This window comes from Trichomycterus rosablanca, chromosome 13 (assembly GCF_030014385.1).
Source record: "Trichomycterus rosablanca isolate fTriRos1 chromosome 13, fTriRos1.hap1, whole genome shotgun sequence".
NCBI classification, from domain to species: domain Eukaryota; kingdom Metazoa; phylum Chordata; class Actinopteri; order Siluriformes; family Trichomycteridae; genus Trichomycterus; species Trichomycterus rosablanca.
Window position 1 is genome coordinate 22,612,629 of NC_086000.1, and position 27,968 is coordinate 22,640,596.

General features: G+C 39.0%; 1 protein-coding gene across 1 annotated transcript; it reads left to right on the top strand.

Moving 5' to 3' along the window:
* ephx2 (epoxide hydrolase 2, cytoplasmic) lies at positions 1–27,968 on the top strand. Its single transcript, XM_063006709.1, has 19 exons — positions 1–182; positions 255–339; positions 3,141–3,297; positions 3,701–3,891; positions 4,147–4,269; positions 5,630–5,698; positions 7,565–7,660; positions 8,463–8,541; positions 12,031–12,065; positions 12,158–12,184; positions 15,046–15,131; positions 18,506–18,617; positions 19,129–19,203; positions 24,188–24,230; positions 24,407–24,509; positions 24,974–25,043; positions 25,411–25,491; positions 25,611–25,669; positions 27,528–27,968. Exons 1-19 carry the CDS (start codon positions 85–87, stop codon positions 27,610–27,612), a joined length of 1,674 nt encoding a protein of 557 aa, XP_062862779.1. The 5' UTR covers positions 1–84; the 3' UTR covers positions 27,613–27,968.

Genomic DNA, 27,968 nt, shown 5'->3' on the forward strand with positions numbered 1-27,968 from the left:
CTTGGTTGAACAGTTCAATACTACTGTCAGTAATTTGCTTTTGTTTTTTAGTACTTTTATCCACTAATTGCAGTTGTTTACTCAATGAGGAAGGCAGTGCTGTTTGGATTGTGGGGCAGTGTTGCGTCCCCTTATCCTCTTCAGTCTTTTCACAAGTATGAATCATGTCTTAACCTACCAAGGTATGTGTTTTTAATCTTTTTCATCTGATCGTTAATTAAATGGTCAGATTTAATCATCTGACTTTGTTTCAGAGGATTCATATCAAACATCATTGGCAAGGGAGGCAATGAGAGCGCTCTGTTTCGTGCTGAACAGGGAAGGATCACACTTTCCCAGGTAAAGACATGCATTTCTTTGCACAGTAGAAAGTTCACATTATAGTGTGCAGAGAGTATACACTCTTGCATTTGCATGTGTTATACAAGTAAATACAATGCAATACAACTGAGAAAACAAAGCTCATTTTCTTATGCTATTTAAATATAAAATTAGGTCCCTGCTGAGTCTGGTTTCTCTGAAGGTTTCTTCCTGTAATGTTTAGGGGAGTTTGTCTTGCCACTGTTCCCCTTGGCTTGCTCAACAGGGGTTTTTGATTTATTGGTATTGGTTGCTGTAAAGTTGCTTTGAGACACTGTCTATTATAAAAAGTGCTATATGAATAAATTTGACTTAACTTGGCATACAATTCAAATTTAAGAGATTCATTTTTGTGCCTGATGAGTTTATTTCCAGCATACTATTAAAACAACGGATCCAGTTAGCTAATGTATTTTTAAAAATTGCACAGCAAAAATTCATAGGATGCATAAAGTATATGATCATTGGTTTTGTCCCCAGTGTATCTTTAGACATATATCGCAAGTAGTTCATAAATTAAGTCAGCCTATACTTTTTAAAGTTAGACGATATGTGTAGCGAATTAATTCTTAATTAGAATAACTTAGTTTAATAAAAATGACAATGTCCATTTAAAAACCTCTTTAGTATAAAACTACTAAAGTATCTACTGAAGTACTGCATACTGCATACAAGATACTACAGTATCTTGTTTCCTTATGTGACAAATGTTTGTTTTAGGTAACAAGGCCTAACAAAAATGTTAAATGTCAGGTAACTAAATACATTTTAATATGTTTCATTAATTCATTCATTTATTTAAACTGACATTTTGTTCTTGAATAAGGTGGAAAACACACTGGACATGACTCTATTGTCCAGTCTGTTCACAGAGTCTATTGCAGGACAGCACACTCACTAGGAACAATATTTTTTATTTATTTATTTATTTACCTTTATTTAACCAGGATGATCTCATTGAGATTTAAAATCTCTTTTTCAAGAGAGACCTGGTCAAGAATGGCAGCAACACACATCAGTTACAATACATAAAACAAAACAGTTTTTAAAATTTTTATAAAAAAAAAAAAGACACCATAAAACAGCTAAGAAAATAGACACCATAAAACAGCTAAGAAGTATCTTATGAATTAAAACATTTACAACAAGATGCCTCCTGAACGTAATGTTTTAGTCTTGTCTTAAAAACATTCAACGAGACCAACTCCTTCAGCTTCAAACCATTCTGAAGTTGGTTCCAGTCTGATGGAGCAGCAAACTGAAATGATTTTTTACCAAGTTCAGTACGGACTTTAGGTATTTCTAATAAAATTAAATCTTCCAATCGCAGCGAATAACCCCCTGTGGATCTGTTTACAATATAAAACAGGAGATAAGATGGTAGCAAACCAGGGCCGGCGCTAGGGGGGGGCTGAGGGGGGCATTGCCCCCCCCAAATTGTGTCTGTGCCCCCCCAAGCAGGGGCGTAGCACCAAATTCTGGGCCTTATGCACAAGAAGTGACCGTGGGCCCCCTTCGAACCGCGGCCGCTCCTGGTGAACTAGCGCTCGGTCGCGTGTACCACGCGCGTCTTCCGACACGCCCCCCTCCCCTTGGTGAGCCTGCGCTCGGTCCCGTATTCCTCCGACACGCACCCCTCCCCTTGGTGAACCTTCGCTCGCTTGCATTTACCGGGCGCGTCTGCCGATCCACTTCGGGTGCTCTATTTCTACGTTTCTTTTCTCATTGTGCCCTCTGGGGCCCTCCCCCGATTTCGGGCCCTGGTGCCTCTGTCCCCCTTTGCCCCCCACTACGAAGCACCTAGTTTTACTGCCCCCCCAAGCAAAGAGGTCCAGAACCGGGGCTGTAGCAAACCCAAAATTGCCTTATACACAAATGTATACCAATGATAAAGTCTGCGGGAGGACAACGCAGTCCACCCAACGCGGGCATACAGAACACAATGATGGGTACGAGCTTCAAGATTTGTGATGAAACGTAAGGCCCCATGATAGACCGAATCTAATAAATGCAACACCTGTGAAGATGCATGCATATAAATTACATCCCCAAAATCTAGGATAGACAAAAATGAAGCAGCAACAAGGCGTTTTCTAGCCTCAAAAGACAGACATGATTTAATTCTAAAATAAAAACCCAACTTTAGTTTTAATTTCTTTATCAGCTGGTGGATATGGGGAGCAAAGGTCAGCGCATCACCTATTATAAAACCTACGTATTTATACTGGGACACTACCTCAATCTGAGCACCTTGAAAAGTAACAATGGACGGAAGAATCTGCGATTTAGATTTAGCATTACAAAATAACATTAGTTTTGATTTCTCAGCATTCAATACAAGTTTTAAGTCACACAGATTGGACTGAATATAGAATTGTTAACTCACCTTCTGAGTGTTTTAGCAGCTAGAAAAAAGTATTTGTACCCAGGTGAAAACTCGTGTGGAGGCAGGGAGAACAGCAAATTTCTCACAGTCTGTGTCAGGATCAAACCCATGTTACTGAGTCAGTTATTTAGCTGTGCGCTATAACCATTGAAAGCAAAATTATGTGACTTTCCTAAACAAAGAACATAATATTTGATAGTCATATTCTTGTAGTGTTTTGGATTTTTTTATAAAGTATTATGTGCCAAAGGCCAACTGAACAACTGAAAATAATACAAGTTTAAAAATGGTTATTTGGATTATATTGCAAAAACTACAACCAATAGAGACCCTACTTGAGCTACATCATAATTTATTTTCTTTATGCCAATGTACATGTGATTGTTCCTTAAAGATGTTTGCAGAGCTGGAGTCTGAGTGCCAAAAGGAAGCAGCCAGTCAGTCCCTGACCCTTCCTGTACCGTTCTCAGTCCAGAAACTCGTTGCTGAAATAAGTCAGGTGGAGTTCAATGAGAAAATGCTTGCTGCTGCTGCCACTCTCAGGGACAAGGGTATGCAGTTTTGTATGAATAACATTTAAAATAATGGATATGGAATATGCAACTAATGCACACATACAAACACACACACACACACACACACACACACACACACACACACACACACACACACACACAGATAGCATATCTAAAGTGACATTGATCTGTGATTATGTAGTGATTATGTAATGTTTGTTTGTAATGTGTTGTTATGTAATGTGCTATAAAACACATACACATACATGATAGGTTGCTGAATGGGATTTTTGACATTAAACACCAACTGAATTATGTATTTATAAATTATGTATACTTTTGTCAGTTGCCTTGAAGAGCTTATCTATGTGGCATGTAGCCTTGTGAACAACATTAAATATTCTAAAGCATTTTTTATTGTCTCTTACTTTGTCTTAAGGCATAACCACATGTGTCTTGGCCAATATCTGGGTTGATGACACCTCTCATAGGGACAGTACCGCTAAGATTCTGTCAGTACTGGAGAGTCACTTCGACCTGGTGGTGCAATCTTGCCATGTTGGGGCAAAACTTCCAGAACCTGCCATTTTACTTACTGCCTTAAATAAACTGAACATCAAGCCTGATCATGTACGTATATCATATTGGCTTTGAGAAATAAATGTAAGATGAACAATTTGAATTGCTACACATTTTAAGTTTGTCTTTCCTGTTAACATTTCCACAATTTATCAACATTCATAAAAACATCATCTGATTTAACTAATACAAGTCTGAGTGGTTAAGAACTGCAGTAACATTGTATGGGTTTTTGTGCATGTCGTGATTAATTAACAAAGTATATATTTATTTGCACATATCTGCTTAATATAAACTTTTGTGCAGGCTATGTGGCTGGATGTTGCAGAGGAGAGTGTTCAGGCAGCTGAGAGCTTGGGCATGAATGCTGTTAAGATTACCGACATTTGTGAAGGACTACAAGAAATAGAGAAATTTACAGGGATTCAGGTAATGAATTTAAATACATTTTACACTTTTAGGTTTCCTCTAAATACAAATTTATAAATTATTTTGATACCCCTTCAGGCCTTTTCTCTCTCAGACATGAGACACTGTGTTTGTAGAGCACCTGATCAGGCTGGTGGCACTGTGTAACAGACTGCTGTACCAGACTTTTTACACAAAAATAGCAGGTTCCATCGCATAAAGCTTAATAGACGTTGGATAATGCAGCAAAACATTGACCCAAATCACACAAGTTACATCAAAAGCATCCAGCCCATATATTTACCTATTTAAGATCATGACCTAAAAAGAATGGCTCTCAGAATTGTATAAAAGTTCTCTTTTCAATCAACAACAAGAAATGATATTGCTGCTAAAGGAAGTTCTGCCAGTTAAACTTATATTTCCATGTACGTTTTAGCCTAATTTATCAATCTGTTCTACATTTATTAGGATTTTAATATCATGTTTTACACTTTGGTAACATTCATAACAGGACAGGTTACATATGATTTACCAGTTTAAGCTCAACGTCAAACACCGCCACGGGACCTTTTCGCTTTGAGGTGACAGTGCTACCCACCGAGCCACAGTGCTGCCCTATCAGTATTTTAAAAGGATTGAAGGGAGATTTAGCACCTTTCTGGATAACCCAGGGCAGTTCCCTTAAAATTAAATGCCTGTCCAGTCAGAGACAGGGATTGTACCACACATGCATATACACTATTTGGTCAAAAGTATTTGGACACACGATCAAGAGCTTGTTGCAGATCCCAATTTAAAAACATGTGGTATTAAAATAGATTGACTAGAGTAAGCATTTGTATGGCTGGACACTGATGTTGGACAAAAAAAGCCTCAATTAATGTCTCAGTTCTTTCCAAAGCTGTTTAATAGGGCTGATGCAAGGGCTCTGTGCAGGCCACTGGAGTTTCTTTAAACCAAGCTTTACATTAATTTGTGCTCTGGATCACAATATGGGAACAGGAAAGAATCTTCCCTAAACTGTTGCTGCAAAGTCACTAAAACATGAATTTACTAATTACATATGGTGTCAAGAATTAATGTCTATTTTTAAAAGGTCCACTAGAAGATCTATTAGTAATTAATAGTGCATTTTCTAAAAAAAAAACCTAGACTGTAACTGCCACAGGCTTGGTAATTAATTAGTCATGAATAAGCAACACCTGAGCCAGATTTTAATTATAAATGTAATTTTTACTTATTTATTAATATTAATTATATTAAACATTTGATTATTTAGAATTCAGGATTGGGGTTGTGTGCATGTGTAGGCACTTTTACTTCACATGTTATGAGTATTTGAGAGCTGTATACATGTTGAGTATTGTGCTGTCAACAGGTGACTTGTGAACAGAAGCCTTTGCTTTGTAATCCTGAAGATCTCAGCCATGGATATGTAAATATCAAGGTAAATACTTCATAACAATACAAATTCTTATTTCAAATTCTTTATTGATATTTAAATGAACTAAATAAGTTGAGATGATGAATATGCATGAATATGTATATACAGTGTATCACAAAAGTGAGTACACCCCTCACATTTCTGCAGATATTTAAGTATATCTTTTCATGGGACAACACTGACAAAATGATACTTTGACACAATGAAAAGTAGTCTGTGTGCAGCTTATATAACAGTGTAAATTTATTCTTCCCTCAAAATAACTCAATATACAGCCATTAATGTCTAAACCACCGGCAACAAAAGTGAGTACACCCCTAAGAGACTACACCCCTAAATGTCCAAATTGAGCACTGCTTGTCATTTTCCATCCAAAATGTCATGTGACTTGTTAGTGTTACTAGGTCTCAGGTGTGCATAGGGAGCAGGTGTGTTCAATTTAGTAGTACAGCTCTCACACTCTCTCATACTGGTCACTGAAAGTTCCAACATGGCACCTCATGGCAAAGAACTCTCTGAGGATCTTAAAAGACGAATTGTTGCGCTACATGAAGATGGCCAAGGCTACAAGAAGATTGCCAACACCCTGAAACTGAGCTGCAGCACAGTGGCCAAGATCATCCAGCGTTTTAAAAGAGCAGGGTCCACTCAGAACAGACCTCGCGTTGGTCGTCCAAAGAAGCCGAGTGCACGTGCTCAGCGTCACATCCAACTGCTGTCTTTGAAAGATAGGCGCAGGAGTGCTGTCAGCATTGCTGCAGAGATTGAAAAGGTGGGGGGTCAGCCTGTCAGTGCTCAGACCATACGCCGCACACTACATCAAATTGGTCTGCATGGCTGTCACCCCAGAAGGAAGCCTCTTCTGAAGTCTCTACAAAAGAAAGCCCGCAAACAGTTTGCTGAAGACATGTCAACAAAGGACATGGATTACTGGAACCATGTCCTATGGTCTGATGAGACCAAGATTAATTTGTTTGGTTCAGATGGTCTCAAGCATGTGTGGCGGCAATCAGGTGAGGAGTACAAAGATAAGTGTGTCATGCCTACAGTCAAGCATGGTGGTGGGAATGCCATGGTCTGGGGCTGCATGAGTGCAGCAGGTGTTGGGGAGTTACATTTCATTGAGGGACACATGAACTCCAATATGTACTGTGAAATACTGAAGCAGAGCATGATCCCCTCCCTCCGGAAACTGGGTCGCAGTGCAGTGTTCCAGCATGATAATGACCCCAAACACACCTCTAAGACGACCACTGCTTTATTGAAGAGGCTGAGGGTAAATGTGATGGACTGGCCAAGCATGTCTCCAGACCTAAACCCAATAGAACATCTTTGGGGCATCCTCAAGCGGAAGGTGGAGGAGCGCAAAGTCTCGAATATCCGCCAGCTCCGTGATGTCGTCATGGAGGAGTGGAAAAGCATTCCAGTGGCAACCTGTGAAGCTCTGGTAAACTCCATGCCCAGGAGAGTTAAGGCAGTTCTGGGAAATAATGGTGGCCACACAAAATATTGACACTTCAGGAACTTTCACTAAGGGGTGTACTCACTTTTGTTGCCGGTGGTTTAGACATTAATGGCTGTATATTGAGTTATTTTGAGGGAAGAATAAATTTACACTGTTATATAAGCTGCACACAGACTACTTTTCATTGTGTCAAAGTGTCATTTTGTCAGTGTTGTCCCATGAAAAGATATACTTAAATATCTGCAGAAATGTGAGGGGTGTACTCACTTTTGTGATACACTGTATTTGCATGCTTCATTTTAACTGTTGTGATAAGAGCTGTACACTACACAAAGGTAAAGGTTCAGGGGTAGGATGTGATATTGTTGCCTAGCAGCTGAGTCACAGTGTCCTGTCTTATTTAGCCTGGGGTTAAGATTCATTTCGTGGAGATGGGGGATGGGCCACCTGTTCTGCTCTGCCATGGATTCCCTGAAAGCTGGTTTTCCTGGAGATACCAGGTAAGAGAATGTTGGACAAATAAATAATTTATTTTTCATTAATAAGATTCACAATGCAAACTAAGCACACATCATATGTGTCTATATATGTCTATATTGGCTACCCATTATTAACAGGCAGGAAAAAGTCAAAACTGCAACCATGTGATCTCTGTAGACATAAATTGGCATTAAATTAAGTACTGTAGGGCCCATTGACTTTCAATGTGGCTGTGAACTGGAAATAATCTAGGGAAACACAATCTTACAGAAGAAATCTGGGTTTGACAAGTGCCAGGAGAATATTGAAAACTGTTAAAGTGTAATGGAATTGTTTGTATTTGGCTTGGAGTTCTTAGCTTCAGTATAGGTAAATCATAATCCTAAAGCATTTAATGAAATTTAAAAACAACTTCAGTGAAACAGTTTGATATGTCCTGTGTATACTAGTATGCCCCTGTGTACAAAGCAATGCCCATAAAGTAAGGGAACTGGACATGTGGGAACTAGACATGCAAAACTGAACAGTTTAAATTCCTGATGTAAACCATATATCAAAAACTTTAGGAACAACTTAAATTGTAGCTGAACAGCCCTTATGCTGTTAGGGCAAAATAAAAGTAAACGTCTTCAGACATATTCCAAAATGTCGAATAATTTTGTCCCATAGAGAGTAGAGAGGGGAGACCAGTTCAACAATATTGACCTTGGATTTAAAAGGAGATGTTCAACAAGCACACATGGGTGTGATGATCTGGTGCCCTCATAAATCTGGTCAAGTATTGTAGCATGTAACTTTAATCAGGTTGTTCCATTTTTTCAGATTCCTGCCCTGGCTAATGCAGGATTCAGAGCTATAGCTTTGGATATAAAAGGCTTTGGTGACTCCACTGCTCCAGCAGGTCAGTTCATATTACAGTGAACTGCTACATTTGCATATGATTTCACAGTGTGTCTGTTTCATTTCATGTCTCTTCTTATATCTCAACAATTCTCATTAATACTTAAAAATATGAATACATTGAGTCTTAAGGTTTTGGTTGTCTGTACACACAGATGTTTGACAAGTTAGGTCAAATCAGACCTTTAAAACTCTAATGTATTTTTTAAATCATACACAACTTTTCTATGTAGAATACACACAGAAACCTAGATTAGTGAAATGTTGAAGAGCTTAAACCCACAACAATGTACAAAGTCTTAAGGCATGGTGGGTGCAATATTATGATATACAGTGTATCACAAAAGTGAGTACACCCCTCACATTTCTGCAGATATTTAAGTATATCTTTTCATGGGACAACACTGACAAAATGACACTTTGACACAATGAAAAGTAGTCTGTGTGCAGCTTATATAACAGTGTAAATTTATTCTTCCCTCAAAATAACTCAATATACAGCCATTAATGTCTAAACCACCGGCAACAAAAGTGAGTACACCCCTAAGAGACTACACCCCTAAATGTCCAAATTGAGCACTGCTTGTCATTTTCCCTCCAAAATGTCATGTGATTTGTTAGTGTTACTAGGTCTCAGGTGTGCATAGGGAGCAGGTGTGTTCAATTTAGTAGTACAGCTCTCACACTCTCTCATACTGGTCACTAAAAGTTCCAACATGGCACCTCATGGCAAAGAACTCTCTGAGGATCTTAAAAGACGAATTGTTGCGCTACATGAAGATGGCCAAGGCTACAAGAAGATTGCCAACACCCTGAAACTGAGCTGCAGCACAGTGGCCAAGATCATCCAGCGTTTTAAAAGAGCAGGGTCCACTCAGAACAGACCTCGCGTTGGTCGTCCAAAGAAGCTGAGTGCACGTGCTCAGCGTCACATCCAACTGCTGTCTTTGAAAGATAGGCGCAGGAGTGCTGTCAGCATTGCTGCAGAGATTGAAAAGGTGGGGGGTCAGCCTGTCAGTGCTCAGACCATACGCCGCACACTACATCAAATTGGTCTGCATGGCTGTCACCCCAGAAGGAAGCCTCTTCTGAAGTCTCTACACAAGAAAGCCCGCAAACAGTTTGCTGAAGACATGTCAACAAAGGACATGGATTACTGGAACCATGTCCTATGGTCTGATGAGACCAAGATCAATTTGTTTGGTTCAGACGGTCTCAAGCATGTGTGGCGGCAATCAGGTGAGGTGTACAAAGATAAGTGTGTCATGCCTACAGTCAAGCATGGTGGTGGGAATGCCATGGTCTGGGGCTGCATGAGTGCAGCAGGTGTTGGGGAGTTACATTTCATTGAGGGACACATGAACTCCAATATGTACTGTGAAATACTGAAGCAGAGCATGATCCCCTCCCTCCGGAAACTGGGTCGCAGGGCAGTGTTCCAGCATGATAATGACCCCAAACACGCCTCTAAGACGACCACTGCTTTATTGAAGAGGCTGAGGGTAAAGGTGATGGACTGGCCAAGCATGTCTCCAGACCTAAACCCAATAGAACATCTTTGGGGCATCCTCAAGCGGAAGGTGGAGGAGCGCAAAGTCTCGAATATCCGCCAGCTCCGTGATGTCGTCATGGAGGAGTGGAAAAGCATTGCAGTGGCAACCTGTGAAGCTCTGGTAAACTCCATGTCCAGGAGAGTTAAGGCAGTTCTGGGAAATAATGGTGGCTACACAAAATATTGACACTTCAGGAACTTTCACTAAGGGGTGTACTCACTTTTGTTGCCGGTGGTTTTGACATTAATGGCTGTATATTGAGTTATTTTGAGGGAAGAATAAATTTACACTGTTATATAAGCTGCACACAGACTACTTTTCATTGTGTCAAAGTGTCATTTTGTCAGTGTTGTCCCATGAAAAGATATACTTAAATATCTGCAGAAATGTGAGGGGTGTACTCACTTTTGTGATACACTGTACATGTCAAAACTTATGTTAGAATTGCTTAATCGAAGTCAAATGATGCTTTTGAAATGGCATTTGCAAAGCCCTGACCTAAACTCTATTAACAATCTAAATGAGTCAATGCCACGAAAAACAACAAACTCCGGCAAGTGTATGTTTGCCTGTTATATTTTAATGAGAGTGAATGTTAGAAACAATAGAATTATTTTTTCTTTAATTCATAGTTAATAAATGTTTCACTTTTAATAATGATTTTACCCTGGTGATCTAGAAGCCAAACCCAGATACAACAATAACCAAGCAGAAACAGGCTATTTACAACGCACGTTCATCAAAGGGCATCATACATACAAATAAAATACTTGCAGGAAACCACACATACACACACTTACTCACTTATTCATAACTGGATGTTGTTCAGAGCACACAGTCCACCTACTGGCAAGTTGTAAAGGGCAAGACTAAACCAGTGAGAGGGAAACCCACTGGGACATGGGAAAAATGTGCCTGACTCCTCTCAGACAGTAACCAAAAAGGGTTATGTAAATGACATAATGTAAGTTTAAACAACTGATTAATAGTTTCAATTCTGGTCAGGGGTTTGTGGTGGGTCTGGTAGTTCCATCTGGAATCACTGGACAAAGGTATGAGAACACCCTGGACAGTGCCCCTATAGCAGGGGTATACAAATAATAAAAAAAAATATTGCTGTAATCCTAACCATAGAAACACTTGCTAATCACATTCAAAAGATACCATTAATACCATATGCTATGTCCTCACAATCTTAGGAATTACTTAAGTATTCCTAAATGAGGAGCAATGGTCTCATAAACCGGAGATATTGGGTTCAAACCCCATTTGTGCCTTTGATATGCATGCACTCTTTATGTGGGCAGTTGTAGCCTACTGGTTTAAGGTACAGGCCTAGTAATCAAAGGCAACTGGATCAAGCTCCACCTCTGCCAGGTTGCCCTTAACCCTCAATTGTTTGACTGTATTCTGTCACACTACAGTAAGTCGCTTTGGATTAAATCATCCACCAAATGCCGAAAATGCAAACACAATATACCACAACTGACATATTGCAGTACCTTAGCTCTACCAAAAAAGTCTTCAAATATTTAATCTCATAAAAAAGCTACATAATGCTACTTTAAAAAGAAGGTAAGATACATACTGTGATTAAGCATTAGGTCCTTCAAGAATCAAGTGGATGCTTTTTAGAAATCTTATATACAAGGTTTATCTCAAGTGACTCACATTCAATTTAAACAGCATCATGAAGCTCTAAGAGCAGCTCCTGTGTTCATCTACTGTGGGTCTATTTTTGTTTTATAATATAAACACCATGCTGGGAATGAAAATAGATGTCTAATACCTTATATGCATGTTCTCTTATGGGATTCAGATGTGTTCAAAATGTTTTGCTGGTTGATTTTAAATCCACTTATTGGTTTATCTTTGTCTGTTATTCACAGTAAATAAATAATGCATGTCCCTTATCTTAATCCCAAATTTCCTCACAGAAATTAAAGAGTATTCCCAAGAAGAGCTTTTAAAGGTAAGCAAAACACACCAACACAACTCAAGATCAACAAATTTAAAAAAAATAGTGTTTTTGGATCTCTTATATTTATCCTTTGTCTTGTATAGGATTTAGTAACTTTTCTGGATAAACTGGTAAGTATCTTTTCTTTACTCTTCCTTTCCACGACTGGCCTAAAAAACTACACACTAATGCAAATGCCAGGTTTTCTGTCTCCAATGGTACTTTCATATAATTGAATAAAATGCCATTATAAACTGTACACCTAGAGTGTATAATTGATCATTTTATAGGCTACATGTACCATACATAGGGACATTGAGGGTATACAATTACTGTAACTGTATATACAATAACTGTAGCTCAGAATAACCCACCACCCAAATAACATCTGTTTAGTGGGGGTCCTATGGATGTACCTTTTTGACTGATAAATGGGGTACAGGGGGATGACAATGCATAGTAAAAGATGGGCTAAATTCAGTTATTTTACATCCTCCGAATTCATCTGTATGGTTGGTGAAGCTTGTAAATAAGAACAGATAACACGTGTACCTACTACGTTGCTCGGTCAGTGTATGTGTGGGCTGTTTATGAATGGAGTCCTGTAAAACTCTACATCTATCAGTCATTTTCAAAAGTAAACACACGAAAGAGTCTTTTTGGAAACATATTTTTGGAGGCTTGATGGCTCACAGATGGAATCAACTTCATGTGTAATGTAACTGCTGCGTTGTAATGGTTGCTAAATATTTAGCTTTAGTTTCAGCCTTGTTAAATTGTATTAAATTTTTTCTATAAGAACAATTAGGCAGTGATGCATAACTGTAAAAAGCTGTAAGATGTATATTTTTAAAATATACATCAAGTTAAAAACAAATCTTAAGTTGCCAATTCATAGTATTAATGAATGTAATAACATTCAGGAAAGTGTTACACCTCCGGTAACCTTTACAACAGCATGAATTTTCCAAAACATAAATTTCACAAGATACTGGATGTGTTGTACAGCTGCAGTCTTGCTAAGAACAACAGTCACTTTATCCTAACCCAAATATGTTTAAAGTGATTGTGTTCTATGGACTGTGCAACTAATGAAAATGCTCCTTGAACCCTTTAGTGATGATACATTAAGCTGTCACAGTTATGACTTATTAGCTTTAAGGCTTATAAGGTAATTGCACATGGAGCTGCGCATTCGTTTCAATATTGTACCACAGTTTTATGAATCTGACACACCGTTGTTCACACACCATCTGTAGCTCTCATATCTGTGCTTGTTTTAATGCAACTTTGATATGGGCCATTGTATTTTACTGTCACCATAACATGAGTTCTAGATACCTGGACTGATCCTTGCCTACAGACATTGTCTGTGCTGGGTTTGACTTGTTTACTCTGTGATATACTCTTAATTACTCGTATGTGTATGTAAGGGATTGAATGGGTGATAGTGTTGCCTTAGTGCCACCCTTAGTGACCTTAGTTGCCTTAGTGACACAGGTGTGACTTTGACCAGGATAATGCGGTTAGTGAAAATGAGTGAATAAAGTATAAAGTGATATTTTGGTGACTACATGTCTTGTGATGTGATGCAGTGTCAGTATAAGCCATAAAGAGATTAACACAGCAGTAAGATTCAGAAACACAAACCAGCAGACTGTGGCCAAATGCATGTACTTTTTAGAGGATGAATCCATCTACCTATCCAGCTAAATTCTACACTTCCATCAGTATAATACAATAGAAAACTGAATTGTTTAATCCATATGGGTTCAATATCCATGCTTAGCTAATTTTAGATAATCCTGACATTCAGCTTGAGTTTTGGCTGTTGTAGATTTACAATATAATAAATCTATATAATATAATACTTTTTCATTTTGATAAACAACTTTATCCTGGTCAGTTGTGGCAGGTCCAGGTCCCCAGGAAACCCCAGGCATGAGGAAAGAATTCCCTGGACAGGGTGCCAATTCATCACAGGGCTTTGCCACCCCCTTAAAGACATAGCCAATCATGTCTGTGAAGATACCTGGCCAGCTGGTAGCTCAGCTGAGATTTGAACCTGGATTTCAGCAGTGGTGGGCCAACATAATAAATACAATTTAGAGGATCACTTGCAGGTTTTTTGCTTTTTGCACTATTCTCAGTAAACAGTTTAAACATGTCTGTGTGGAAAGCCCAGACTCACAGTCATTTCAGAGATCAGCATGTTTAGTGACTTTTATCTTAGCATGTGAAATCATTAAATATCACATAATGTTGATATGTCTATTTAAAGCCAACACTGCAATGAACATGGCATTAAATTTAATAGTTGGTTTTATAAAATGTTGCTACATTTGTGATTTCAGCTTATTAACACACTACAAATGCCAATACATTTTATAAACATTGTCATGGCATTATTTTTATGAAGGCTGTCATAGCATTTACCAGTACTGATTTCATTTAAAATCTGGATGCATTATGTCAGCGTTTTGGCAAAAATATTAAATTAAGTGTTATCAACATATAAATGCATGTGATCTTTCACTGCCAGATGTTTCACAGTGAAGATGTTTCAGTGTTGAAGTCATGATTGGTGTGATGTGTTGTGAGTTATTTTAAGAATGGTGGTGGTGCAGGGCTGTCGCGCCAGTTTAAAGCTGCTCATTATCCACTAATTACAACTGCATTTGCCATTCTAATTAGGTAAAATTTGCCCAAATGGAGTAAATTAAGCTGCTTGTTAAAGTGATTATGTTTTTATTTGGGAAATTACTGACTTATGAACATGGTTGACATCTGCATAAACAGATAAACACAAGAGCCCTGCACTGACTGTGAGATTAACAACAGTATTTTAGGAAACTGGTTATATTGAGAAGAGCGCATACAGTAGAGCACCCTGAAGCTTGGTGTTTTTCTCATCATTCTCACTCATACATTTGGTTCTATAATATAGTTGTATTTGTCTCATTGGTTTTGTTGTTTTCTTTTTCAAACACAGGGTCTCTCGCAGGTCACTGTGGTGGGCCATGACTGGGGGGGTGTGCTGGCTTGGAACATGGCTTTGTGTTATCCAGAGCGACTGAGGTATAAAGTCCAAAACACTTTGGAAAGCATTGCAAATCATGTCCATGCAGTTTAATGTAGCATAAAACATGATAGTGTAGCTCTTGCTTTTGGTAAAATAAGGCACCATGAATTCATTTAAAAAAACATTGAAATATGCATTTTAAAAATCTCATCAACAGTGATAGATAGATAGATAGATAGATTCTTTATTGATCCTTTGCAGGAAATTTCTTTGTTACAGCAGCTCAGACAACAGTCAACAACAACTTCTTGTATACATACAACATTAACTTACAGTGCAAAAACAAGCAATAAGATAAAAATGTACAGTATGGTACTATATACATGTAAACTTTTTATGGTGCATGCATAGCATACAGAAGTAAGTATTTCTTATAAATGATTTATTTGAATTATTGTGAACTGTTAAACAGTCTGATAGCAGTTATAAGAAAGGATTTTCTGTAACGTTCAGTCCTGCATTTAGGAGGAATCAGTCTGTGACTGAAGGTGCTCTGTCGAAACACCTCTAGGGAGTGAAGTGGGTGTGAATGGTTTTTGATAATTGAGTTAAGCTTTGTGAGCATTCTTAACTCTGCTACCTGCTGAACTGAGTCCTGTTCAGACCCCACTATGGAGCTGGCCTTTTTGATCTGTTTGTTTATTCGGTTTGTGTCCATTGTTCTAGCACTCTCACCCCAGCAAACCACTCCAAAGAAAAGAGCACTGGCCACCACCGACTGATAAAAGGTGCACAAAAGGGGCCTGCTGATGTTAAAAGATTTCAGCCTTCTTAAGAAGTACAGTCTGCTCTGCCCCTTTTTGTACACCGTCTCCATGTGTGTAGACCAGTCCAGCTTGTTGTCCAGCTGAACTCCAAGGTGTAAGGTTCTGTGGCGTCAGTGGTACTTACCACTCTTCCCTGATGTCACAGAGCCTTACAGAGCTCAGTAGAGGAAGGCCTTAAATAATAGGCCTTCCAATTAGGGCGAATTGCCTGCAGCTGTGGGCTGGCTTACTTAAGCCAGCTCTGCACAGCAGCGGGTGTCGCACCTTTTGTCTGCTTTTGTTTCTTTTGTTTGTTTTTTCAGTTCTCTGGTGGCAGCGCATCCACGCTTTTATAGGCCAGACGGTATCCCCTGGTGGCATGTGCCATTAGGGTGTGTAGACTGCAAGGTCGAGGTAACATCTTTATTTAGCCTATTGCTTTAGCGTGGTGCGACGCCGTGCAGCCCTCGTGCTGCCTTTTCTTTATTCGGTTAGCGTTAGCGGTGCTGCTAAACAGCAAGCGATAGCGCTTGCAGCCGTATCCGCATTAACCTCTCATCTTAAGTGGTCATTTGGTTTCGTAACCGCTGGATGGCGAGGCCGTTAAGTGTTCGGCTCTCGCGTCAACATCCCCGGTTCGAATCCGCACTTCTGAGGTTGGCTAACTGATTTGTTCTTTTCTTCTCTTTTCAGATCGGCGAACTTCATTAGCTGCAACCTTCAGCGAAGCCACGCCGATCGCGTCCTTCCCGTAGCCCACCGCCGTGCGGGGGGCTATTGATGTCCGGGAGTCCTTAACTCCCGTGTCATATTGCTGTATTGCCTTAGCGCTTTCAGCTTGGTGGGTTAGTAACTGCCTGATGGTGATGCCGTCAAGCGCTCGGCTATAACGCCATTACCCGGTTTACACCCACCGCTTTATTCTCAGCGATAGTGGGATTAGTAACTGCCTGATGGTGATGCCGTCAAGCGCTCGGCTATAACGCCATTACCCGGTTTACACCCACCGCTTTATTCTCAGTGATAGTGGGATCAGTAACTGCCTGGTGGTGATGCCGTCAAGCGCTCGGCTATAACGCCATTACCCGGTTCATACCCACCGCTTTATGTTTCAGCGCCTGTAGGTTCAGTAACTGCCTGATGGTGATGCCGTCAAGCGCTCGGCTATAACGCCATTACCCGGTTCATACCTAGCGCTTTATCTTCAGCGTCTACACACACCCCCTCACCCGCGCTACGTTAGCGCGGTGGCAACACAACCGCCATGCACCGGCGCGACCCGGGTTCGCGCCTTGCATTAATCTTTGTTTTCCTTTTTCAGTTTTCGTTGCCTGCATCGCCCAGCGGTCTCCAGCGGGGTTCATTATTGGTTTTGTTTTTGTTTTGTGTTTTGTGTTTAATTTTTCATTTAAAAAATAAAATTATTGTTTAAGTTAATCTCCGCACTTGAGTCCTTTCTCTCCCACGTGACACAAGGTACCTGTAGCTGGGTACAAGTTCCACCTCAGTTCCTAGGATAGTAACTGGCTCAGGATCCCTCCTCCTCCTTCTAAAGTCCACCACCATTTCTTTGGTTTTTGTGATGTTTAGTTGTAGGTGGTTGTTGCTACACCAGTCCACAAAGTCTTTAACCGTGCCCCTGTATTCCTGCTCACATCCTGCCTTAATACAACCCACGACTGCTGAATCGTCTGAAAACTTCTGGAGAAAACAGTTGTCTGAGTTATATTGAAAGTCCGATGTATACAGCGTAAACAGGAAAGGCGACCGGACTGTTCCTTGTGGGGCCCCCATACTGCTCAAGGTTTTAACAGAGACACAGTTTTTAAGTCGCACAAACTGTGGTCTAGAAGATAGATAGTCCAAAACCCAGGAGACTAGAGCTGGTTCCACATTCATCTTCAACATCTTTTCACCTAGCAGTGCAGGTTGAATAGTATTGAAGGCACATGAAAAGTCGAAAAACATAATCCTCACAGTAGCGTCCACACTGTCCAGATGAGCATGAGCCCTCTGTAACATGTAGATGAGAGCATCATCCACGCCGATGTTTTGTTGGTAGGCGAACTGTAGAGGATCCATGTGTTCCTTCACTCTGGGTCTGATGTGAGCAAGGACTAGTCTCTCTAGCGACTTCATAACATGTGAAGTAAGGGCGACAGGCCTGTAGTCGTTGGAGTTTGTTGGGTGTCTCTTTTTGGGAACAGGAACCAAGCAGGAAGTTTTCCACAGAGTGGGGATCCTCTGTAGACGCAAGCTCAGGTTGAAAAGGTGTGTGAAAAAATGCCACAAAGCTGACTGGAACAAATCCTCAACAGCCTGGGGCAGATTCCGTCAGGTCCAGCTGCTTTTCCCTGCTTAAGTCGATCCAGTTCCCTTTTCACTTGATATGGTTTAAGTGTTAAGGGTGTGGTTACTGATGACAAGGTGGCATTGTGTGCAACTGGTAGAAGGCATTGTGAGGTAGATTGTTCAAATCTGTTAAAGAACAAATTCAGTGTGTGGCAAGCCTTAATTATGCAGTATGATGATACTTATTTTGGTTACAGGAATTACAGTGCAAATTACCTTTTTTAAATATATGCAGCTCTGTAATGCTAATCTCTAGTTTTTACCACTTAAAGGGCTGTGGCTTCTCTCAACACTCCATTTTTCCCTGTGGATCCAAACACGAACCCAATGGAGAAACTGAAGTCTATACCAGTCTTTGAATATCAGATCTATTTTCAGGAGCCTGTGAGTAAAAGACTTTCTTGCTAATTAATTTTATTATTTAAGAAAATTGTGGCTTGGTGGGTAGCACTGTTGCTTCACAGCAAGAAGGTCCTGGGTTTGATTCCCAGGTGGAGCAATCTGGGTCCTTTCTGTGTGGAGTTTGCATGTTCTCCGTGTGTCCGTGTAGGTTTTCTCCGGGTACTCCGGTTTCCTTCCACAGGCCAAAAGACATGAAGTCAGGTTAATTGGAGACACAAAATTGCCCTAGCTGTGACTGTGTGTGTGTTTGCCCTGTGATGGACTGGCGACCTGTTCACAATGTTTTCTACCTTTTGCCCAGTGAATTGAGACTATCACGACCCTGACCAGGATAAGCGGTGGTAAAACAGACAATAAATGAATGAGATTTAACAGAATTGCACATTACCTATTATGTATTTAAAATATGGAAGAAAAACTTAATTCAGTTTAAAATGTTTTAGTCACAACTTTTAATTTTTTGTTGACATTGTGTCTGTGTCCTTTTAAACAGGGAGTGGCAGAGGCTGAACTGGAAAGGAACTTGAAGAGGACGTTCAAACTGCTGTTTATTGCTAGTGATGAGAAAGTGAGTAACAGTGCCACTAAACTATTCTACAAAATACAGTGAAAAATTCAGAAGCTGTAGTAAATAGGGAGTAAATCATACAGAAATTATATTTATTCATAAAACTATATATATATACTGTATATATATATATATATATATATATATATATATATATATATATATATATATATATATATATATAAATATATAAATATATATATATATATATATATATATATATATATATATATATATATATATATATATATACATCATTAATGTTTTACTTAAGTGGCAATGCAATTTCAAATAATTATAGCAATTGTCAACAGGTCTTTCCAGTGTCGTGAAAATGTTTAAGGCTAAGGCTACAAATAAGGCTAACACTATATTTGCACTTTCTCTAGATTATAGTTTCATTGGCAGGTAGCAATTCTTCCTTTAATTGTTTCCTTATTTTCAGTTCACATCCTTGACTAAGAACTAAGACTAAGATTGTTTTTAACTTTTACTGTTTGGAAAGGGTTTGTTATCCAACTGAGTTTACATACATGCTTCTTAATAACACCTTTGTTCTGGTAAACACACAAAATAATACACAGTGCTATTACATCAGACTACTTTATGTCATGATGCCAGATCTGCTGAACCTAGACATCACAAAATAGAACCTGTCTGGCAATATAAAGCAGGCTGGAAGGTCTGAAAAGGCAGCACATGATGCAACGTTTGAAAGAAATTCAAATACGATGTGAAACAAAGTCATTAAAATCTACCAGTCTGGAAAGAGATAAAAAGCCATTGCTAAAGCACTGGGACTCCAGCAAACCATAGTGAGAGCCATTATCCACAAATAGAAAAAAACTTGCAACAGTGGTGAACTGTGCCAGAAGTGTTCACCAAGAAACTATTGAAGACTTAATCAGAAGGTTACAAAAGAACCCAAATGAACATCTACAGAACTGCATGCCTCACTCGCCTCAGTTAAGGTCAGTGTTCACAGTTCCTCAATAAGCAAGACACTTGGCAAAAATGGTTTCCATGGGAGAGTTGCAAGGCACAAACCACTGCTGATCGAAAAAACAAAATACAAAGGCTTGTCTTGTCTCACATTCTTTTTAAACTGATTGACAATTCTCTCTTGAAGTCACAAAGTGGTGAGCCATGATTTATCACTGCTTGCACAGACTGTACCAATCAAAATTCCCTCACCTGATACCAATTAACCTGGTTATTGTGGAATGTTTCAAAACACTGTAACCTGAATATTCGATTAACGTGTTTTGCATCGGTCTCAACTTTTTTGGCATGTGTTGCAGGCATTAAGTTCTAATTGTGGTAATATTTGCAAACTACAATTAAGTTTATCAGTGAAAATGTTAAATCTTTTCTTTCTACTTTCAGAAAGATTAAAATATCTATATATATTTTACTAAATGTCCCAACTTTTCCGGAAATGGGGTTTGTATTAGTGCCTTCGCTGACTATTGATCTCTAAGGCACGTTCTGTTAAGCTCTCTGCTTTGGCTGAGATTACTATGAATCAAGCACACAGCATGCATAATTTGCTAAGGGTGTGAAGAGAACAAAGGTCAGTTCTTTAGTCAGTAGTTAGTTAGTTTAGTCTTTTTCCCAGTAAGGGTAATCAATAAGAGTTCAAGTGAGGCCCTGCATGAAGTACATGCACAATAAATGTTGCTAAATCAAATGAGAGGATGTTGCTGGTAGAGCACTATTCTTTAAACTGAATTAATTACAGATATACCCTAGAGCCTTAATCTTTCTTGTATCTCAGAACACTTACTGCACATGAAGATTAAAAGTTTGGAGTTTAAAGTCAAATAAATGGTGTCTGCATTACTGACCTACAAACCTTCATCCTACACCATGAAGACTGCATACAAAGCACTGGCTTATCACAAGTGTGCATTCCCAGGCTTTACATACAGTGCCTTGCAAAAGTATTCAGCTCCCTTGAACTTTTCAACTTTTTGCCACATTTCAGGCTTCAAACATAACGATATGAAATTGTAATTTTTTGTGAAGAATCAACAACAAGTGGGACACAATCGTGAAGTGGAACGAAATTTATTGGATATTTTAAACTTTTTTTAGAAATAAAAAACTGAAAAGTGGGGCGTGCAATATTATTCAGCCCCCTTGCGTTAATACTTTGTAGCGCCACCTTTTGCTGCGATTATAGCTGCAAGTCGCTTGGGGTATGTTTCTATCAGTTTTGCACATGGAGAGACAGAAATTTTTGCCCATTCTTCCTTGCAAAACAGCTCGAGCTCAGTGAGGTTGGATGGAGAGCGTTTGTGAACAGCAGTTTTCAGCTCTTTCCACAGATTCTCGATGGGATTCAGGTCTGGACTTTGACTTGGCCATTCTAACACCTGGATACGTTTATTTGTGAACCATTCCATTGTAGATTTTGCTTTATGTTTTGGATCATTGTCTTGTTGGAAGATAAATCTCCGTCCCAGTCTCGGGTCTTTTGCAGACTGCAACAGGTTTTCTTCCAGAATGGTCCTGTATTTGGCTCCATCCATCTTCCCATCAATTTTAACCATCTTCCCTGTCCCTGCTGAAGAAAAGCAGGCCCAAACCATGATGCTGCCACCACCATGTTTGACAGTGTGGATGGTGTGTTCAGGGTGATGAGCAGTGTTGTTTTTACGCCAAACATAACGTTTTGCATTGTGGCCAAAAAGTTCGATTTTGGTTTCATCTGACCAGAGCACCTTCTTCCACATGTTTGGTGTGTCTCCCAGGTGACATTTTATAGATATCTTTGAGAAATGGCTTTCTTCTTGCCACTCTTCTATAAAGGCCAGATTTGTGCAGTGTACGACTGATTGTGTCCTATGGACAGAGTCTCCCACCTCAGCTGTAGATCTCTGCAGTTCATTCAGAGTGATCATGGGCCTCTTGGCTGCATCTCTGATCAGTCTTCTCCTTGTTTGAGCTGAAAGTTTAGAGGGACGGCCGGGTCTTGGTAGATTTGCAGTGGTCTGATACTCCTTCCATTTCAATATGATCGCTTGCACAGTGCTCCTTGAGATGTTTAAAGCTTGGGAAATCTTTTTGTATCCAAATCCAGCTTTAAACTTCTCCACAACAGTATCTCGGACCTGCCTGGTGTGTTCCTTGGTCTTCATGATGCTCTCTGCGCTTTAAACAGAACTCTGAGACTGTCACAGAGCAGGTGCATTTATACGGAGACTTGATTACACACAGGTGGATTCTATTTATCACCATCAGTCATTTAGGTCAACATTGGATCATTCAGAGATCCTCACTGAACTTCTGGAGTGAGTTTGCTGCACTGAAAGTAAAGGGGCTGAATAATATTGCACGCCCCACTTTTTAGTTTTTTATTTCTAAAAAAAGTTTAAAATATCCAATAAATTTCGTTCTACTTCATGATTGTGTCCCACTTGTTGTTGATTCTTCACAAAAAATTACAATTTCATATCGTTATGTTTGAAGCCTGAAATGTGGCAAAAGGTTGAAAAGTTCAAGGGGGCTGAATACTTTTGCAAGGCACTGTATTCACAAGGATTACTATAGCCATCAGAAAGTAGTACTGACAGAGATAAAAGAGCAGGCTGTGCCACTGTGGCTGAGTGACTTGGCATCATAATGAAGGCCAGTTAAAGGCCCTCTATCCGGGTCTCTGTCCTGGATTAATGAGTCACTCCTGGCTAGCCAGGCCATCACTCAGCCAAGCTAAGACAGCCACAGCATATCATAATGACTGCGTGGGTCAGAAGCGTTTGGCCTAGACACATACCCCCGCTCTGATAGCCTCCTTTTGTCTCCACACTTGACAAATGGGGGGAAATCATTCTCACAGAGGGAAGACCTTGGAGGAACACCCCACACTAATTACAGTGTCAACTCTCCCCCCATACACACACACACACACACACACACTTCACCCATAAATCTAATTTCACCTATAGAAGGGGATATGTCAAAGCTATTACTGCAACTGATAACTGATGTTTTACAGTGTGACTAGCAAAGCAATATTAAAAATCCTTTCTCTAACTAACATAATAAATATTGACACCTAAAACTTAGGAAATCATATATTTTATAAACGGCTGTCATTACCTTTTATTGTGTGCTTCAACTAATAGTCATATTACAAAATACGTAAACCCACAGAGGCGCAGTGAGTAGTGTTGTCACCTCACAGCAAGAAGGGCTGGGGAGCCAAGGTCATTTCTGTGTGGAGTTTTCCCTGTGCACACATGGGTTTCCTCTAGGTACTCCAGTTTCCCTCACACTAATCCACAGACATGCAGTCAGGCTAATTGGAACTACTGGAAGTTACTTTGGTGTGAGCGTGTGTGCAATTTACAGAACAATATTAGCAATTATCTCTGGATTTTTATGTGACTACATATAAACACTTTATATACTTTTACTTTATCAAAATAGTTTTCATTAAGCTAAAAACGACATACTTTACTTGTATATAAGAGCAAAGGCAATATGCACAGAAAGTTTATACAAAAGCAAATGTAGTTTATTACGTTTTAACCCATTGTAATATAATGGAGTTTAATGCAGCCTGAAAACTACAACCCCAAACATCACCTGTTTGGAATCACATCATTATTTCGTTTTTTCACCTCATTACTATCCCTAAATTGCCCCCGTCCCAACTTTTTTTGGAATGTGTTGCAGGCCTGAAATGCAGAAATGGAGGTATATTAACAAATGAAATAAAGTTGAGCAGACAAAATATGAAATATCTTGGGTTCAATCTGTCTGCAATCAAATAAAATCAGTGTAAGGAACACTGCATTTTTATTTTATTTGCATTTTCCATACTGTCCCAACTTTTTCTGATTTGGGGTTGTAGTTTAACTACTAATTTTAAAAAATAAGCCATAGTAAACAAATGATACCTTGTACTAGACAGCTTTCTCATTACAGTGTTGAGGAAAAACTTTCTTTTTAAATGTATAAAATATATCTATTACAGGATACACATCCACAAGTGGATTTGACTGGGGTCATGAAGCGAGGTATGAAAATTTGTCAAATCACAAATGTAAAATTATGTCAAAAGACATAAATACAAGTTTTATTTAAATTATGAAACAGTGTATGGCTGGTTACACATGGGCTACTTTGGTACATATTTGGTGCTAGGTTCAGTACAAATAAAGTATTAGGTAAAGCTTTACTTCTCTTATTTCAGGTGGTCTGTTTGTTGGGATGCCAGATGAACCTCCTAGAAGTGCCATTTTGACTGAAGCAGCTCTGCTGTACTATGTGCAGCAGTATAGTAAAAGTGGCTTTAGGTAAACAGAGACAAGCAAGATGTATGACTTTCACATACATTCAGCTGACAACATATTAAATATACCTACCTTGTCACTACAAACATGTTACAACTACTATTAGGCAGACCATTTGCAATGAAAACTAGTGGTGATTATACAGTATGATGGCAAATTATGCATAAGTAACTGATGGACAGTCCATAACTGCATACCTAGAAAGTGCACCTGTAAAGTCATGTGTATCTGATTTAAAGTTCAACTTGCATATGTGTATATTACATTAATAGTTTACTCATTGTTTACATTATAAAAATGTTTAATAAATAAATGTTTTACCCTAACATTTAACATTTTTTTCTGTAAAGAAATCTTTTAGTTATTTTGCCTTTTAAATAAACATATACCTTATTTGCTGGTTATTCATGCACGCATTTATTTATCAGAATTGCCATGTTTGCACTAACAAAATGTTTGTATCCAAGGGGACCTCTGAACTTTTACCGGAATGTGGAGAGGAACTGGCGTTGGATGTGTACAAGGCCAAGGGGCAAGGTTAGTGTGATTCAGCTTCTGTGGCTGTTTTCTAGTTCTGCGCCAAGGGCTCTGTTAAAAAAACCTCCAGTGCCCTGCTCCTTAGCAAAATATGCATGGCATCAAGCACAACCATACATGCTGGCCACAACAGATGGCCTCACTGTCTATCCCCCACATTTTTTCCTGTGAGGAATGAAAAAAAGTGCTCTTCTCTTTCTGCACTTTAAGATGTTAAGATGGATCGAAGACAGCTCCTAACAGTTGTTAACTGCTGACTAAATCTTCTTCTGTGCATTTTCCCCTATTTGTTTAAAATACTTAAATTAATTGTAGCTCCTTATCCTTTTGAGTGAATGCAGTACAACATTTTTTTCCGAACGTGCAGATCTTGATGCCAGCTTTAATGGTGACTGCTGGGAAGGACAGAGTGCTTTTGCCCAGCTTTACTACTGGCATGGAAAAGATGGTAAGCCTTACAATATTCAATATGCAAACCTTGAATTATTTAACATTTAGTTCATTAAACATCGTATTTAATTAGGTCAGCTGAATGAGCTTAATATATGTTATGTGTTGAATTCAAAGATTCCCAATTTATCAAGGGGCCATATTGAGAACTGTGGACACTGGACCCAGATGGAGAGGTATGATATTTACTAGTGCTACTATGTACTGTGCATTCTGCACTATGAAAATAATTGTGCTGGCCAGGCAAGGCTTGCACAGGCAAGGCTTTAGGCATTGTCTCTTATCTGCTTCAGAATTTGTTTATTTAATAAATATATGACTATTGTTTATTTTTTATGCCTGCTGGCTATTTCACACCATTGCTCTCCATCCCAATTAAGCAAAATTACTTACAACCCCAAAGCAAATAACAAAAAACAAAACTGCAGTGTATTTTACATTTATATTGACTTTTATTTGATTGCAGACAGTTTGAACCCAATATATTTCACATTTTGACTGATCAACTACATTTCATTTGTTAATGCACATCCATTCCTGCATTTTAGGCCTGCAACATGTTACAAAAAAGTTGGGATGGGGTAATTTAGGGCCATGTCAACAGACTGATGTCAACAGGTATTTGTGATTTGGTACCAAGGCAGTATTCACAGAAGGCTGAGTCTTTGAGGAGCAAAGATGGGTAAAGGATCTCCGGTTTGTCAACAAATGTGTGAGAACATTATTGAAATGTTTAAAAGAAACTACTGGATTACAATAGATCTGCATAGTTCTCAATATACAGTGCACAATATCATTAAAAAATTCAAGGAATCTGCAAGAATTTCAATGTGTAAAAAGCAAGGGCACAAGCCTAAGCTGAACACCAGTGATCTTTGATCATTCAGATGGCACTGCACTGCAAGAACAGTCATTCATTAATAGCTTATATAACCACATAAGCTAGGGATTACTTTGGCAAACCTTTGTCAAGCCCTACAACACAGTTACATTCACAGATGCCACTTAAAACTTTACTGTACAAAGAAAAAGCCTTATGTTAACCATGTCCAGAAGCGGTGTTGAGTTCTCTGGGTTTAGAGGCATCTAGGATGGACCATCTCACTGTGGAAATGTGTATTGTGGTCAGGAAAATCAGTGTTACAGGTCTTATTTTGGAAGAAATACACGCCGTGTGCTCCGGACCAAAGATAAAAACAACCATCTAGACTGTTATCAGCAACACATCCAAAAGCCAGGGTCTGTCATGGTATGGGGCTGTGTCAGTGCCCTTGGCAAAGGTAATTTACACTTCTGTGATGGCAGCATTAATGCAGAAAATACATTCTAGAGCAACATATGCTGCCTTCAAGGCGACATCTTTTCCACAGACATTTTTGCCTTTTTTAACAAGACAATGCTGCACACATTACAAAGACATGGCTGTGGGAGAAGAGGGTATGGGTACTATACTTCCCTGCCTGCAGAATGTGTGGAGAATTGTGAATGAAAAATGTGACAACAGCCCTGTATTGTTGCCTACCCCAAGACATGTTTGCAGGAAAAATGGGACAAAATAACACTTGAAATGCTCAATCCCCTGATAATCTGGGTGATAGATAAATAGTGCCAAAAGTGTTGTGGAAAAAAATGGCAACATTACAAAGTGGTAAATACTTTACTGTCCCAACTTTTTTTGGAATGTGTTGCAGGCCTAAAATGTAGGAATGGATGTATGTAAGAAACACTGCCAAGATAAAAAAAAAAAACACTAAGCTGTATTAAATATTTTAAAGTGAACATATGTTTAATAGACTTTTAAAGTCAACATATGCCCTGTAGTTATTTCGACAAATTTGGTCCCAATCAGATCTGATGCTTTTTGTCAGTTTATTTTATTAGTTTTAGAAAGATATTTTACATTATACTGTAATTTCATAGAATCTCATTGAAGCAAAAAGTGGGAGATTAATTGTAACACTTAATTTTTATTATATGTCTATAGTTACTGTTACAGAATCTTTTTTGCTGATTTACTTCTTTTTTCATCATCAGGCCAGCTGAAGTCAATAAAATTCTGATCCCCTGGCTAAAAGAGATTCATCAGAGAGCCTCCATTCCCTTCTATCCAAAACTATAAAATAATTGCTAAACATTGTGAGTGCAGGGTTCCTATGAAAATACACAACTTCTAACTGTCTTGCCTGTATCTTTATGCTTTCACCGTTATATATGATAATGATACCAGTGATAGCTCAGTGGTTAAGGTACTGGACTAGTAAGCAGAAGGTTGCCGGTTCAAGCCCCGCCACCACCAAGTTACCACTGTTGGGTCCCTGAGCAAGGCCCTTAACCCTCAATTGCTCATTGTGTAAGTCACTTTGGATAAAAGCGTCTGCTAAATGCTGAAAATGTAAATGTAAAATGATACCATGCATGTGTATTAATATAAAAAAAAAAAAACATGAAATAAAAGCCTAACACAAGTTGAATCAA

Bases quoted from the DNA above. Each gene is read 5' to 3' on its own strand.
- ephx2 (XM_063006709.1), top strand. From the start codon at position 85: ATGAGGAAGGCAGTGCTGTTTGGATTGTGGGGCAGTGTTGCGTCCCCT. The intron at 19,204-24,187 runs GTGAGTAACAGT...TATCTATTACAG, and splicing joins TTATTGCTAGTGATGAGAAA to GATACACATCCACAAGTGGA. The intron at 25,044-25,410 runs GTTAGTGTGATT...CCGAACGTGCAG, and splicing joins GTACAAGGCCAAGGGGCAAG to ATCTTGATGCCAGCTTTAAT.